The 17,559-nt window shown below is 40.3% G+C and overlaps 1 protein-coding gene across 13 annotated transcripts in view; it reads left to right on the top strand.

Annotated features, from left to right (window-relative positions):
* The window catches only part of LIN54 (lin-54 DREAM MuvB core complex component), a 46,313-nt gene that overhangs the window by 13,031 nt on the left and 15,723 nt on the right, over positions 1-17,559 (top strand). For 5 of the 13 annotated variants that reach the window (XM_053252679.1, XM_053252678.1, XM_053252666.1 and 2 more), the window contains exons 2-6: positions 3,071-3,118; positions 6,584-6,649; positions 7,121-7,839; positions 13,048-13,168; positions 15,178-15,323. In XM_053252679.1, coding sequence (XP_053108654.1) covers positions 7,156-7,839; positions 13,048-13,168; positions 15,178-15,323 — 951 coding nt within the window. In that variant the 5' untranslated portion in view covers positions 3,071-3,118; positions 6,584-6,649; positions 7,121-7,155. The remainder of the gene's footprint in view (positions 1-3,070; positions 3,119-6,583; positions 6,650-7,120; positions 7,840-13,047; positions 13,169-15,177; positions 15,324-17,559) is intronic. The other 8 variants (XM_053252667.1, XM_053252675.1, XM_053252674.1 and 5 more) reach the window with 5 other exon arrangements.

Below are 17,559 nucleotides of genomic sequence, written 5' to 3'. Positions count from 1 at the left end.
AGAGCAACTGGCTCTATCCAGCCCCAGTACAGCATCCCTCCAGTGGCTGTAGCTGGTACAGTGGTCCCTCGACTTACAAACTACTCGACATAAGTATTTTTCGAGTTACAAACGGCAGTTTTAGATCCGGTTTTAGATGCGGTTTTTTCGACTTACAAATTTTTAGATGGGGTTTCCTCGACTTACAAATTTTTAGATGGGGTTTCCTCGACTTACAAATTTTACATGCGGTTTCCTTGACTTGCCTGCCTGTTTACTGCCTGTTCATTCTTGAAAAGAAATGTTCCTGTGCAGTTTGCAAGCCTTACTGGGGGGTCTGGGTCTTTTTTCTAGGCTCCGGAACGCATTAATCCGTTCCCAATGCATTCCTATGGGAAACCGCTTTTCGACTTACGAATTTTTCGACTTACAAATGTGCATTCGGAACGGATTAATTTCGTAAGTAGAGGGACCACTGTATTTGCCTTATGTTTCTTTTTAGGTTGTGAGCCTTTTGGTGACAAGACCATTTTATTTATGTGTTTAGCTTTGTAAACCCCCTTGAAGAGTGGTATATAAATATTCATCATTGTTGTAGTAGCAGTAAATCACTTCACATAAGGACTCGATTTTAATGACTTAAATCACTAGTCAGGAAGATTATATTTAATCATTTTCTATAAAAGTGCATTCCTGTTGTCTATCTAATATAACCTTAATACATATTTGGAGATGTAGATTTCATTTTTAGAAGGTAGGTGCACACTTCTCATTATGCTGTTTCATTTGGGCATTTCGTCGTTACACTGCTTGCATTTTGCACACATGCCTTTCTTACCCGTAGGTACAGGAACTTCATTAAAATATTCCCAAATGGGGTGTCTTACGGCCTGCTGCCATAATAGGTGTTTCCTTTCTACAATGGAGGATACACTCAGAAAAGGTTTCCTCAGGACTGCATCCTGTGCACCACCCACAGCTTTTGGCCTTTATGTAAGAAATAAATAATAAATATATTCTGTTCACTGTTTCACTTTCTATTCCCCTCCCCATCCTGTGCATTTATATCCAGACTTCTCCACCTTGCTCAGATCTTCTCCATTCCCCCCCATCCTCTATTCATTCATTGACCTCCTTTTTCTTTGCACTTTTGGGGGTGGGAGTGGGGAGCAAGGGCTTGACTGTGTGTGCGCTGCATATATAGCAATTACTGGACTGATCAGGTCTATCTCTCATTTGCATATACTGCTGTTAACATGTCCATAGAATATAATTAAAGGTAAAGTGTGCCGTCAAGTCGGCTTCAACTCCTGGTGACCACAGAACCCTGTGGTTGGCTTTGGTAGAATACAGGAGTAGTTTACCATTGCCTTCTCCCACGCAGTATGAGATGATGCCTTTCAGCATTTCCCTGTATCGCTGTTTCCCATAGTCTGTATCGCATTTCCCATTTTCCCACTGTGTCCCATTTTCCTGTTTCGCTGTTTCCCATGGGAAACATACCAGTGAGGATTCGAACCGGCAACCTCTGGCTTGATGATCAAGTCATTTCCCTGCTGTGCCATTAGGTGGCTATAGAATATAATTAGTAGTTATTAATATTCGTGATGATAACTTTGACCTAGGTGGTTGTTTTTTAAAAATCAATTAAATTTAAAAGGGATTTAAATCAATTTTTATCAACCCTGAAAATGACTTTTATGTATTATTGTCTGCCCTCTGATAAAGAGCTATTTGCTTGAAATGCATTGAGATTAATACAACATATCTGACCTGCAGCGGTTTGAATTCTATCTTTTCATGCTCTGGTACTAACGCTCTTGTGGTGTTCATCATAGAATTGTCTCCATCTTTCAGTATACCACATGATGGGGAAATGAGATAAAAACTTCGTCTGATCAATATATTGATTAGAGATAAGGTTGTATAACTATTATAACAAGTATAACAACTTGCAGAGAGGATGTAGTATTGCTGTGTCCTATCTAAGGAGAAATCTAGTTGAGAAAGTGTGTATGTTAGAACTCAGCCCCATACTTCTAGAAGGACTGCTTTGGTGCCATGCTCTCAGTGACCAATATGTTTCCCTCTGCCCAAGCAGTTATAAATAGAGCTTTTGTATAGGACTTTCACACAGAATTGAAATGAGCTTTTATAAGCACTGAGGGTCTACCAGCTGTTGTCTCTGGCAAAGCCTTGTGCCAGTTGAAATAAAACAGCAGCAGCTCTTCTGGGTACAAGGGAATTTTAGTAATTTCAGGAATTATGTTGAAAGATTAATATACACATTTTTGTTGCTACTTTGAGCTCTTCTTTTTTTTAAGCCAGCTACACAGCTGAAATTAATCATGTATGGGATATTGTTAAGACAGTCAGTGGTTTATGGATGAGACTGCTTTTACTTAATCTGATTATGGAATGTTTGTATTTGAGATACAGGAAAATGGCCCGCAACTGTTCTGAAATTCTGTGATTGAATGACTTCTACCAACTGGATAAGGGGCACCTTTGAAAATGGTGCCTCTCTTATATTCATTTGGGGAGAGCAACTATCTCTATTCAGTTCAGCATCTCTCTCAATGACGGCTGCTGGTGTCTCCCTTTTTGTTTCTTTTTAGAGATATGCTTTTTTTAGTCTTTCACCTCCATAAACTGATCTGTGAATATTGTTGTTTTTAAAAGCAACATACTGTATTTTTTATATTCTTGCATCACATTCTATATATAATGGTTTGAATCTAGAAAAGCATTAATGGAAGTCCACTTAAGCAATGGTGCTTTCCTAACCACTTACCCACCACAACTGATGGTAGATTTTTTTCTGAAGCACCTTTCCTGCATCTGGCTCTTGTTTATCGTGATTCAGCTTAAAGTAATCAAGAAACATGACAGGTTTATTCTTTAACATTTGGTTAGTTGTAGCAGAGTATGTGTTCATTTCTGGGATCAGTCAAGAAGGGTGAACAGTTAACACAGATAATGAAATGAGTTATTGTGGCAGTCACTATATTAAGGCCTTGCAACATGAGGTGCATCTCTGTACATAATATTGCTTGACTCTTTCTTTTCTTTTCTTTTTTTCTTTTGGCAGAATAGAGAGTAAACCGAAGCTTCATTTGGCATCTCAACAGTTTATCAGGTGAAGCCTTAATTAGTTTAATTGAATGTCTGTTAGCTTAAAGTCATGTGTTCATATCTAAATATCTACTGCAGGATGTGGGAAATAAAGGGTGAAGAGCACACAGTATCCAATTCTCAAGTCAGCAAGAGTGTGTTTGCATTACTGTGAAGAATACTTCTGAACTCTCTAACATGCTTTTATGGCAGACATAAAATACGTGCTATTCTGTATAAAGGTGGCCCTCATTATCTGCCGTGTAGCATATCCTTGAACGGATCTTAGAGACTCGGTTTCTTCATCCATAGTATTAAAATAGGCTAAGATTTGCCTATTCATGGTTTTGAGTGGCCAGAGATCACTTCCAGTGTCATTTCTGGCTACCATTTTACAGTGCAGAGCCATTTTTTGGCTTGTTTTTTGTTTTTGTTTTTGTTTTAAAATCAAGTCCCGTGACTTTTTTTTGTGAAAATTGAGTGTTTGGAGGGGCATTGCTAGAGAGCACAGTAGAGTACTTTATTTCTCATTTATGCTCCCCTCCCAACATTTTTAGACTTTTTGTGTGTGGGAACTTAACTCCTAGGTTCCCATAGTGGTAAGTTTTGTTCTTCATGGTTTCCGTATTTGCGCTTATAGGCAAGAACAGAACCCCCATAAATAATGAGGGCCACATGTATTAGCATCAGCACATTTTGACTAAAGTACATCAGGTTTTTTTTAACATCAGCCCTGCTAGAGCAACAGTTAAGCCTACTATACCATAATATTTTGTCCTTTCTGTATGTGTACATTAAATTCTACTGGAAATCAAATATCTCCTAAATATACTCCTTAGTAATTGTAAACTCCTTTGACCTTAATGATAACTTTGTCAAATTGAAAGTGTAACTGAAATGCTTTCAGTGGGGTCAAAATGACCTGAATCCTGAGTTGAGGTTTTCTGCTTTTATATGGTTTTATAAGTTTTTATATGGTTCTTCTTTGCCTACTTTCTTTTCACTATCCCTACAACTGGACTAAATTTGGTTCAAATTGGTTAGGTGGTCTACAAGTTAGACCTCTTGCGCCTCAAACATCTTGGATTGTGATATATGACATCACAAACTACGCCATTGGGGCATCCCTATGTGTCCCTATAGCTGTAGCAAATTTGTTTCAAGTTGGTCAGGCGGTTCACAAATTAGCCCACTTGTGCCTCAAAAATTTATGCATCCGCTCTCTTGAATCGGGGTGGATGACATCATCACAAACTATGCCATTAAAGTGACCCTATTCCCACAACTGTACCCGATTTTGTTCATATTGGTCCAGGCGTTGTGAAGTTAATAGGCGGGGATAGACACACAGGATGCCGAGTGATCTCATAAGCCTACTGGAAAGTAGGCTAAAAAAACCAAAGGAAGGCAACATGAAACAGCCATTCTGAGTGATTCTATGTTGAATAGAGGCAGTTGCTCTGCTAAATATGAGAACCACCATTTTAAAAGATCTTTGTCCAGTTGGTTGATTAAGTGCCGTGAAGTTGGTGTCGACTCTTAGCGACCACCTAGGTAGATCATCTCCAGGATGATAGATAGGTAGATCATCTCCAGGATGATCTGTCTTCAACTTGACCTTTAAGGTCTCTCAGTGATGCATTCATTGCTGTCGTAATCTAGCAGGAGTAATTAATGCTACAGATAGCGAGAGGGTACAGAAGCAGTCTTGTATGAAAGAAAACTGTTAATGGAAGAAGGCAAAAAAGGGGAGAAATGCATGGCTTATAGTATCAAATTTGGTTGATGAATGTTAAATTACATTTTCCCGTGTGGGAAGATTTACAGCTGTTAATGGTGATTTGTTTTTGTATCCTGCCTTGAACCTATTTGCTGCTCCTAAGACAATAATTCCCAATCTGAGTCAGAGCAGGTGTGTCTCAAGAATTTCTAATGTACCACAGAAAATAAACAGTTAAGGGCTTTTGTGAACCCAAGTTACGTCCCATGAAAGAGGCTGTTGGCTGCATCTGTACATGATTTGCTGCTCTATACTTGCCCCCTCTGGTCAGCTTCTATTAGGGGCAGTTAAGTAAGTTGTGCTTCTGCACTGGATATGGTTGAATCATTCACTCATTTCTAATGCATCAGAATAAGCGGCTTCCAGTGGAGGCTTCCTGTAGCATCTCTGCATGAGTCACTGCTCTGGGCTTTCCTCCCAGTCAACAGGCATGCTCAGATCAGGATTCATGGAAAAGCACAGGAACTGAGATTTCTGGAGGGTGGGTGATTAAAATAAATAACATGGTCTAAAATAAAACTTTTCAGATGTGAGAGGGATGTGTTCATCCAATTTGAATTCATGAAAAACCACCTCTGGTGTTGGACATTTGAGAAATATTACTCTACACTCTGTTATGCGCAGAGGAATCTGCCATATTTATCTTCTCCTTCAGTTGATACATTCTTGAGTGTGTATGTATGTCTTAAATACAAGTCTTTCTTCCTCACACTCGTAAGGTCACTTAACACACAACACATTTCCCATGCAGAGATATATTTCTGTTTTCTATGACACTGCTCTCAATCATTCATGCTGATTGTTGAAGACTAGTTAAAGTTTGCAGAGAGGATGTTTAAATTTTCAGTGTGTTCCCAGTGGCATTTTCCTAACCCATAACGAATGTGGGCTATTTAAACTTTTCTCTCTACAGCACTTTTAACAATAGCAAAATGAAACATTCAGTTGCTTGAGAAGCTCTAATCTTGATTTGATTCTCAAGTAACTTGTTGAAGACGGTAATCAATAAATGTCAGATTGTTACTGAAACATCCGCTTCTGCACAATATCCTTGAAATAGCTGGTATAGTGGGTCTTATTCACAGCTGCTCTGGTGGTACGTACTGTGCTTGGAATACTTTTCTGTTCTTGAAAACCTGTTTTGATAAAGGACCTTGGTGTGTGGCTATTGAAATTGATTTGTGGAAAGGATGTTTGTGCATGCTATAGAAATGTGTGCTGATAGAAACCACACATTGACAACCTTAGAAGCAAGAAGAACGTAAAGTAGGCTTTAAGTAGTAGACTTTTAGTAGACTAACATTTTGTGCGTTTGGAACTGAATTTAGAAAATGGATTTAGAAAATCTTAGGAGAGGAGACCTGGTCTTGTGGTAGCAAGCATGACTTGTCCCCTTAGCTAAGCAGGGTCTGCCCTGGTTGCATTTGGATGGCAGACCACATATGAGCACTAGAAGATGTTCCCTTTAAGGGATGGAACCACTCTGGGAAGAATAGAAGGTTTCAAGTTCCCTCCCTGGCTTCTCCAAGATGGGGCTGAGAGAGATTCCTGCCTGCAACCTTGGAGAAGCCGCTGCCAGTCTGGGTAGACAATACTGAGCTAGATAGACCAATGGTCTGACTTAGTATATGGCAACTTCCTATGTTCCTATTTATAAAAAGCAGTTTTTCTGTTAACCTTGCATTTCCTTGTTATCTTTGGCATCAACAGATGCTGCTGCATTATAATGCTGCTGAAGGTGGTCTGATGGGGATCAGGAACTAAAAATAAATCCAGGTAATTATATAATATATATATTTATGTTTCGCTGTTTTATGGAATTAGTCAACTGCTGCATTGGAATGCAGTGCAACAGTTACAGTGCTTTCAGTATTTAACCAGATGTGCTGTAACTGAAGATTTTATCTAACCTGTGAGACCTGCCAGCATCGAATATTTCTCCCCTCACAGTTGGAGGCCTTCACCCCATTGAGACTTTTTCTGAACTGCTTGTGGGGATGATTTATTAAGAGTTGAAAAACAAACTCCCTAAATATCTTCTAAATATCTTGCTGCAGGTAACTTAGTCTTGGGCATTCTTCTTGGCCATAATAGTGGCTGATTCATTTCTGTCTCTGCCAGTTTTTAGCCATAGTGGATACCTTGTAGTTGTTAGTTCCACAATTATGTGCATGATGTACACAACACTGCAACTTGCATAATGATGTCCTGAGAAACTGAATTTCTTTTGCAAACATATCATTGCAGCGCCTCATCTTTGGCCTACTGTCTACATTTGCAGGATGGAGGTGGTGTCAGCAGAGGTGAACAGCTTGCTCCCTGATGAGATTATGGACACGGGTATAACACTAGAGGAAGATGAGAATATTGAGGCTGTAATTGTGGGTGACTCCATTCCTATGGAAACAGAACTGGAAGAAATGGCAAATATGAGCTCAGTCAGTGATTCTACAGCCACAGCTACAACATCAGTCACCACAGAGACTGCCACAGGGTCCAGCAATTGCATGAGCCATTCTGCAGGAAACACTGCCACTATAAAAGTTGAGACTGGGGTGACTGTGCAGCCTTCCTTTCAAAGTGGCCTCCAAAAACTGGGTGCTCAAACTCCTGTCACTATATCAGCCAATCAAATAATTCTAAACAAGGCAACTGACTTGAAAATCGGCAATCAAACTATAAAACAGGAAGGACAAAAGCTCATTGTAACAACTCTGGGAAAGCCTGGGCAGCCAATTGTCCTGGCACTACCCCACAATCAGCTGCCGCAGTCTCAGAAGACCACATCGCAGACACAAGCAAGTGACTCCAAGGTGTCAACACAGCAGTTTAAGGTGGTGACTATTGGAGGGAGGCCAGAGGTGAAGCCTGTCATTGGTATGTCAGCTTTAACTCCAGGGAGCCAGCTGGTAAATACTGCCACCCAGTCCTCTGTACTGCAGACGCAACAATTAAAAGCGGTGCAGGTAAGAAGGGTGTGTGCTAATTAAACTCCTTGTGATTAAAAACAAAACACTCTCTTATTAGATTCCCTTTTGTTGGCTGTGATGTATGTGGAACAGAGCCTGGCTGGGTCTTACCAAGTTAATTCAACAAGCAAGAAGGACATTATAAAGCGCTCTACATAATGCAATGAAACTTAAGGATGGTAGTGGACTGCTTGCTTACAGAGATGGGTACGTAGCAGCAGAGAATCAATTAGAGCAGGGATTCTCAACATTGGATCCCCTGATGTTGTTGAACTTCAGTTCCCATAATCCCCAGCCCCAGTGGCCTTTGGTTGGGGATTATGGGAGTTGAAGTCCAACAACATCTGGGGACCCAATGTTGAAAATCCCTGAATTAGAGGATGCATCCTGGAGATCATATGGGTATAAGGAGTAGAACCAGGAGTCAGCAGTTGCGTGACACCCTCCAGATTCATCTCTGTTGATGAGTTGGAAAATTCGAATCCTTGCATTCTTGATTGAAAAATCTTTTCTCCTTATAGCAGTTAAAATTAAGAATGAAAAAGTAGCCTTTGCAGCATGTTATGGATACAGGATGATGATGATGATTTATTCGATTTCTATACCGCCCTTCCAAAAAAGGCTCAGGGCGGTTTACACAGAGAAATAACAAATAGAGATGATGCATCTCTTTTCTCAAAATCGTATTGTTCCTGGCTATAAATGCTGGAAGGCTTTGTTAGAGTCCATTTATTCATCTCCAACAAATCTTGGAGAATTTACAGTATGAAGCATTCTCTGATTTTATTTGTTTGTCATTTTATACTGTCTGATATATAAATCTCTAGGTGGCATACAAAATTTAAAATATTTAAAAGTCACAACTTAAAATACATGGCAATAAAAACAATAGAATAAAATAATTATTAAAACTAATAATTAATTAATTTTAATAAAACTAATAATATTAAAATAATTATTAAAGTTTTTAAAATTATTAAAATTAATTCTAATTAAAAGCCAGAGAAAACAGAAGAGTCTTGAGGTTCTTCCTGAAAACAAACAGAGAAGGAGATGCTCTTATTTCAACAGGGAGCTTATTCCAAAGCCCTGGAGCATCCACAGAGAAAGCCCGGTCCTGGGTCGCCACCAAATGAGTCGGTGGCAACTGTAACCGGACCTCTCCAGAAGATCATAACAGGCAGCGGGGATTATGACATAGGAGGCGCTCTCTCAAATAGCCTGGACCCAAGCCATTAAGGGCTTTATAATAATAACCAGCACTTTGTATTTCACCGAGAAACATATTGGCAGCCAGTGCAGTTCTTTTAGAACTGGTGTTTTATGGTCCCTTCGTGTTGTCCCAGAGACCAATCCGGCTGCTGCATTCTGTAGACAGTTGTCTACTTTCTGTAGACAATTGTTTCCGGACTATGTACAAAGGTAGCCCCATGTAGAGTGCATTACAGTAATGCCTGGAGGCTACCAGCATATGTACCACTGTTTTAAGGTCATTCACCTCTAGAAATGGATGTAGCTGATATCAGCCAAAGCTGATAAAAAGCGCTCCTGGCCACTGCCTCAACCTGAGAAGCCAGAGAGAGCTTTGATGTTAGTCAGTGGTGTGGGGGTGGGGGTGGGGAGACAGTAACTGCATCATAAGTTGGCTTTGTTTTTATACAAAACAAGAATTATTCTAGTGAAGGCACATGAGCACAAACTGGTGAAAGAATGAGCATGTGTAGTTCCATGGTTCGTTTGCCTAAACATGACAGTTTTTTTTAACGTAATCTTGATTTGGTATTTTGTTATATGTATATACCACCAGATAGATAGGTATAGATATATGTATATGTGGTGGTGTACGTAATCCAAGGTACAATTAAAACACTTTCACAGAATAAAAACAAAAACAATTCACAGAGTAAAACAAAACAATTTCAGAGAGTAGAACAGTCAGTTTAAAAATTAGTTTTAATTAAAAGCCTGAGAAAACAGATGTGTCGAGTCATTTTTTAAAGCAATCAGAGATAGAGAAGCTCTCATTTTGACAGGCATTCCAAAGTCCTAGGCAGTCACAGAGGAGGCCTGGCTCTGAGTAGCCATAAAATGAGCTGGTGGCAACCATAATCCAACCTCCCTAGATGATCTTATTAGATGGCTGGGATCATGACAAAGAAGAGAGAGCCTTGCGTCCAAGTACCCTGTACCCAAGCCATTCAGAGCTTAATAGGTAATGACCAGCACTTTGTATTTCACTCTGAAACATTTTGACAGCCAGTGCATTTCTTTCAGAATCTAACACCCTGCACCAAATCTCCTGATAATCTCTCTCAGCGGTTTCATGTAGATGTTAGCGCATTGGAGACAGTATGGAGTCTTGTGGAACTCTGTACAGTAACTTGTGTTTTGCAGAGCAACAGTTTCCAAGTGACACTATCTAGAATCTATCCAAGAGGTAGGAACGGAACCACTGTAGAACCAGTGCAATCTAATCCCGCCTCTCTCAGGCAACCCAGGATACTATGGTCGATGGTATTGAAAGCCACCCAAAGAGCGAAAAAGATCAGCATAATCACACTCCCTCTGTCAATACCTAATTGGAGATAATTCATCAGGCTGACCAAGGCAGTCTCAGCCCCATAGCCTGTTCAAATGTCCATTTGAAATGGGTATAGATAATTCAAAATTCTTCCTCGAACATCAAATGATGGATAATTAATCTCTGACAACTTTTTAAAAATCTCTAAAGACTTATTTTTTTCACCCAAGCTTTTTAATTGACTGTGGTTTTAAACTGTGTTAAGGTTTTTATTCTTAAATCTGTTTTATGTTCTTAACTGCCCAGAGATGGAAGTTTGGGGCAGTCTACAGATTTGCAAAATAAAAATGATTTGCAAATCACAGCATTTGACATGGTCAAAACTAGCACAGAAGTAATTCTTTGTATTGGGAAAACCCTGTAATTCTCAAATAAAATGTATCACAGAAGACAAATGTATTTTTAAAATCAATTTGAGTTATTGCTTGACATCTACTACTTAAACATATTGATGTAGATAGAGTACTTAAAGCATATCCACATATAAAGTTTCTTTCTTGAGCTACTTAGGGTGTGTGTGTGTGTGTATATATATGTATGTATGTTTTGATACACATTTGTACACCTGTGTGTGAGTGCGTGAGGTGAAATAGGGTAATTGGAGTAGGCCATCCAGCAAATTCTGAGTCACTTAAGGTTGCTGACTGAGAAATTCAATTTTAGAATTTTGAGTGTAGTCACAGGTTTGAGTGCACCCTCTTACCTATAAACTTTGACTTCTCCAGTACTACATATCTGCTGCCATATGAATCTTTGTACACTCCTAGATCCTCTTTTGAGAACCTGAGTTCTGAGTCTTATTTAGTGGATTGGCAACAGTCTCATGTGATGCTGAACTTGGATGGTAGGAGTAACTGTATTTTATTGTGTCCTTCCTCCAAAGGCTCAGGGTGACATACATGGTTTTCATAATAATACTTAACATTTGTATAGTGCTTTAGAATGTTTGCATATATTATCTTATCCCTATAATAACCCTGTTGGTATGCTAGTATTATGATTCTCCCCCACTGAAGGGAAGTGGATTCAGGTTGAGAGAGAATAGCTTGCTTATGTGATTTTATGGTAGAAGTGAAATTCAAATATTGGACTTGCTGATTCCTAGCTCATCTTGGCCACTATGCTACACCAGCTCTCCTTTTGATACCAGTTAATTGTACATTATTTGTACTAGTTCTAAATAGCTTTTTACCAAAGTTCAATGGGGTGCTGTTTTCCTCTTACAAAGTCCATCTTCCAACAGTATCTGGTTTCAAGACATTGGCTGGCCTTCAGACTAAATCTATACTGACATACCATGGTTTTCTGATGCCCATGAGGATTTGTGTGCACAGCACAACTAGCCTGTGCCTCCAAAAATATGTCCCTGAGGGTCCCTCAGCACTCAGAGACATATTTTTGGGAGGCACAGATGGCTGCAGAGAAAAAGAGACAATAGGCAATAATTGCACTTTCCCTTCATATGACAGAAAATTCAGTCAGTACAGCATTAGTCTGGTTGTTGGCCTTTATTCCTTGTTCAACATCTCTTTCCAAGAAGCACAGAGAAATGTTTGTTTCACGGTAGATTTCTTTCGTCAAGATGGCAATTTTTTTTCAAGGCAAAAGGACAACGGAGTAGAACCTAGAGACTGTGCTGGGTTGTTATTATTATTACATTTATATCCTGCTCTTCCTCCAAGGAGCCCAGAGCGGTGTACTACATACTTGAGTTTCTCTTTCACAGCAACCCTCTGAAGTAGGTTAGGCTGAGAGAGAAGTGACTGGCCCAGAGTCACCGAGCTAGTTTCATGGTTGAATGGGGATTTGAACTCGGGTCTCCCTGGTCCAATCCAACACTCTAACCACTATACCACGCTGGCTTAGTTACCAACTGGTGACTGGCTTAGGGTTAGTGACTGCTACTTCAAGCTATAACTGATAGAATTGTCCCTGCCTTTGAAGATAGAACACTCTAACACTATTTGCAATGTGTATTAGAATTTCTGTATTAGAAATTTTCTTTTAATTGAAACAAACCCTTCAGTCTGACACTGTCATTGATTCAATCAAAAGTTGTAGATAGCTGTGTTGGTACATTAAAAAAAAAAAATTCAGGAGCCAGACACAAATAAAACCATTATTAGGATTAGCTGCAATGACACAGTCTTAAGCATGCCAGAACTCCTTAAGAGGGTGGGTGTTAAAGCAAAAAGGAGGTGGGAGATCTGGGCATGTTGTAGGCACCCAAAAGTTCAATACTCCAAGTGTGCAGGAGGAATTATGCAGATGTAACTGGATTAGCCTCACAAGGTACTAGACACAGATTTCAGGATACATGCTAGGCTTCTGGAGCAAAGAATAATAGCTGTTCTTTCCATTTTTAGAAAATAAAAATCTAGCAACTGCTCTGTTCTGTCTCTGGTACTAATCTAAGCATATCAATCCTGCTAGATGAAAGATGCCCTGAGGTTGCTATATATTTGAAGAGGGCATTCTCTTACTTCACCTTTCATGTTTTCTGGGAGCATCTGACCTCACAGGCAGAAGTTTGTTATTATCTAAAGAAGCTTCATAGTGTTACAGGCAAGAATATTTTCTGCTCTAAATGAATGAGGTGGTTATTGGATTTCTCTCTCTTTTAGATTGCTAAGAAAACGAGGACACCAACCTCGGCTCCAGTGATTACTAAGTTGATCTTCACAAAACCAATCAATAGCAAAGCAGTTACAGGGCAGACAACTCAAGTGTCACCGGTCATTGCAGGTTATATATATTTGTGGCTTCTTACATGGTGCTGTTTTTCAAAGGAGTGAAATGTCAACAGAGATAAGGACAGGGATTCAAAAGACCAGATATTGAGGCTCCCTGCTCCCTTCCCCCATCCCCGTGTTCTGCGACTGCTTTTTGAGTCATTCTTCCTACCCTGCAATCCTGAAAAGCTACTCCTCAGGATCCCCTGATCTTCCAGAGTAGTGTTCAATGTGGCACAAAGAGACTATGGTTAGAAGGCAAACTCCTGTACATGCATGGAAGATCTTTCTGTGTGCAAACAGGATATTTGGGTCCTGACACAGAATGAGTCTTGCTGCTCTGCTGCTTATATCATTCTTAAGGCAGATGAAAATGTGTGTCAAAGTTCATTGTCCTAACAGAGAACTTCTAAATGATTTGGATAGTTAAAAATGTGTTCAGAAAAAACACATGTGTTCAGAAAAAACACATGTGACAGCAAAACTGTGGAGTTGTCTACTACAAAAAACTATTACAAATATTTATATACCGCATTCCTCTGCCTCAAATATTCAGGCTACAGGTTAACTTGAATTGTGCTATAACGAGAGAAATATTGCAACATACAGGGTGGGTTCACACAGTGGTTGGCAAGCACGGTTCCCAGGGTGCCCCAGTGGGCATGTGGTCCAAGCCTGTCAAAGTCCAGTTTCTGAGTCTTCTGCTTGGCGTTCTCTGCCCTGCTTCAAATGTTGGTTACAAGCAAGTGGAGAATGTCAAGCGGAAGGCACAGGAGCCAGACTTTGGAGGGGTTCAAGCGACACACCTGCTGGCAGCATGCATTCCCTGGGAGCTTTGCGTGTGAAGCTTGTAAACTTGCCCAGAGTGATACACCACTTGCTTTGGGGCTTATCCAAGATATCTCCATCTGAATTGCCACAAAACCATTGTGCCAATATTTATATCTGATTCATTATAAGGCAACTTTGTACTTCAAGATACAAACATGTAAAATGATTTTGCTAATTCTGCTTTTTGAGTAAATGGACTTTATTGCATGATCTAAAGAAACAATGTGGATCCCTTTTCTCTTAATTTTTTTTTAATAACGTCTCTTTCAGCTGTTGTACAAGGTGTCTCCTTATCTGATGGAACAGTGCCTGATGCTTCGTTTAGAGGCTATGGCTTATTTTAGGCTAATATAAGTTTTAAATGTTTCAGTGTTTTATACAGAATTGTATTCCTTTTTTAAAAAAATGAATGCTATCAGCAAGACTTCTGTGTTAAATAAAAAACAGCAAATATTTAAGTGATTTATTTGTTTGCATTTGTATTGCATGTATTCCTAAGGCTCTGGGTAGCTTGCAGTTGTGTTAAATTGCAGGTCTTTATTTATCCCAGGTCTCGGCCTTAGAGATCAGTGTATTTGGTTAACACAGAACTTTTAATGACATTTTCACCTGAAAGATGCCAGCATAGGGGGAAATCTGTCATTTTTAACTTGAAACTTACACTTTCAGCTGGTTGGTGAGCTGATACACTGTCTTTCTGTTTTCATTTTATTCAAAATAGCTTTGGAGTTATTTCAAAGTGAGATTATTTTTTTAGCATGGGACTTGTCAAAATCTAAGACTTGTCTATTCTGTTACATGGGGAGAGAGATGAAATTAAGACTTCAGGAAGGATCCCAACTAGCACTTGCAAGAGTGGAAGACATGCCTGGGGCAAGGGTGGCAATTTTCTCAGATTCCCTCTGTAGCTCCTGGAAATATGTCCCCAAGGACCCCTTAACTCTCAGAGACATATTTTCAGGGGGCCATAGGGGGCTGCAGGATGAAAGGGGGGAGTATGCAAAAATAATCTTGTCTCCCCTTAAGCAAGTGGAGCATCTTCTGCTGGTGCAAGTACTAGTCAGAATGCTGCCCGGTCTCTTTCATGGGAAGGCACAGAGCAGTGAATTGGTACATCCGTGACATGTAGCCAAGGCTGGAAAGACTGGCTACTATAATCATCACGTTCCCACCATGCTGGTTTTTCCACAGGTAGAGTTCTTTCACAGACTACTCCAGGAACACCTCCAAAGACTGTAACTATCTCTGAAAGTGGAGTTATTGGGACTTCTTTAAGTTCTTCTATACAACAGACTCCAAATAAAATAGCCATCTCTCCTTTGAAGTCCCCTAACAAGGTAAAAAGCTATTTAAGTAATATTACTTTCCCCCACCGCATCCATTGGCTTCAAATCTCACTATTGAGTTATGCTGCTAATAAAAGCTTACAATGATCTCTATGTCTGGTTGAAAGTGACATTTTCAAAGCATTTGATAAAGTTGCCCCTGACTTTTGGTTAGCAAACTTGTCAAATGCAGACTAGATTATGATACCATGGGGAAGTTTCACAACTGATTGGAAGACGGTGCTTAGAGTGCTCATCAGTGGTTCCTGTCAAACTGAAGATAGACATAGGATGCTGCAAGGCTCTGTTCTGGGCTTGGCACTTTTCAATATTTGTAGTAGCTACTTCAACGAAGGGGTGGAGGGAATTCTTACCAAACTTGCAGATGACACAGAATTGGGAGAGATCACAAACACCTCTGAGAATAGGAATAGAACTCAAGATGACTTTGATAGAATAGAAAACTGGACAGAAACAATCAATGAAATTCAGCTGAGACAAATGCAAAATTCTGCATTTGGGAGGGGGACGTCAAAAGCAGAGCTAGAGGATGAGATATTACTTGGTGGTAGTAGTACACATGAATAGAACCTTGGAATTGCAGTTGAACACAGACTGGACACGAATATGCATTATGGTGCAGCTGTAAAACAGGGTGATGTGATATTAGGCTGGATTACCAGAACCACTTTCCAAGTTAAGAGAAGTAATATTTTCACTTTCCACTGCACTAGTCAGACTTCAGCTGGAGTACTGTGTTCCGTTCTAGGCACTACACGTTAGAAAAGGATGTAGATTGGAATGAGTTCAGGAGAGGGCAACAAAAGTGGTCCAGGGTCTGGAAAACAAGTCCTATTTGGAAAGGTTGAAAGAACTGGATGATCTGGATTGTGATCTTCTGTAATCATAAGCAATAGGTTCTGCACCTGCGCAGGGACCTCGGGGGTTATGATAGCACTCTTCAAATACCTGAAGGGCTGTGACCTGGAAGAGGGCAAAGATTTATTCTCTTCTATCCCAGAGGGCTAGCCTAGATCTAGTAGGCTTAAGTTAACAGGAAGATGGATTTCTCTTTTACATTAGAAGAAATGTCTTAATGGTATAAGCAGTTTGCCAATGGAGCCAATTATCTGTAGGGGATATGGTGAGCGTTCCCTCTCTGGAGGTCTTCAGGCAGAGGCTGAACAGCTCTCTGTTGGGGAATGCTCTACCTCTAGATGCCCTGCATCAAGTAGAGGCCTATAAGTATCCCTCCAACTCTGTGATCAGAACTGTTGGACACACTCCACTTCAATTAGAATAATCACCCAAGCTTATTTTAGAATACAAGAAATGTGAATTGACCAGTGGCACAGCTACCATTGATTGGGAGGGTGGGGGCAGCAGAAGCCCTGGGTTGTGTGTCTCTGGGGCTGTCTGCCAGAGACCTGTCTCCTCCCACCCACACCTGTGCTTGCCCAACACCAGCTGCATCACTGAGCTGGTACAGAGTTGCCCCATCCCAGCAAGAACGGGCAGCTCCTTTAAGGCAGGCCTGTTGTTGAACTGGCATGGGGCAGCATGCTGGTGCAGTGATGACATCAGAGCACAGCCAGTCACTACCAGCAAAACAGGCCAAGCGGGGAGGGCAGGTGGCAGGGGTTGCCACTTTCAGTCTTGCTCCACCCTGGAGTTGGCCCCTTGAACAATCAATCTCCACTGACTTAAAATCTATAGCAGTTGAAGACCAATTCTGTACTTGTAGTTGCCTTTTGGGTTTTTTAGCCTTTCTAACATCAACAGCAACAAGACTAATTGTCTAGATCTCTTTAAACAAAGCTGCACTTTCCAGAACATTGCCAAACACTCACAAGTTGAATAAAAATGCCTTGGGGGCTATCTCTAGTAGCTTGTGTTGCCTAAACTGCTATCACTTGTCACGCGTGTGCGTGTGTGCGTGCATGCACTAATTTGAATGAAGAACTTCTATACATGAGGCATAGAATAAAGATGAGGTGCTGTTCCTTTGCTGGAGACAGAGCCCATTTTGTCTAGTATATGTGGTACTTGCTGTAGCCACATGCACTGGCATTCATGGCAAACGGTAAGAAGTTTTTAATTTTAGAAATGAAATGCAGTCTTATCAAGATTGTATGATAGCATGTACCAGTTTATTTAGTTAGTTGGATTTATATGTCGCCCTACACCCATAGGACTCAGGGCAGCTATGCAATCATAACGTAGTACTTACTGGAAAACTACACCACTT

This window comes from Hemicordylus capensis, chromosome 5, assembly GCF_027244095.1.
Source record: "Hemicordylus capensis ecotype Gifberg chromosome 5, rHemCap1.1.pri, whole genome shotgun sequence".
Taxonomy (NCBI): Eukaryota; Metazoa; Chordata; class Lepidosauria; order Squamata; family Cordylidae; genus Hemicordylus; species Hemicordylus capensis.
This window is presented reverse-complemented; position numbering and strand designations above follow the sequence as displayed.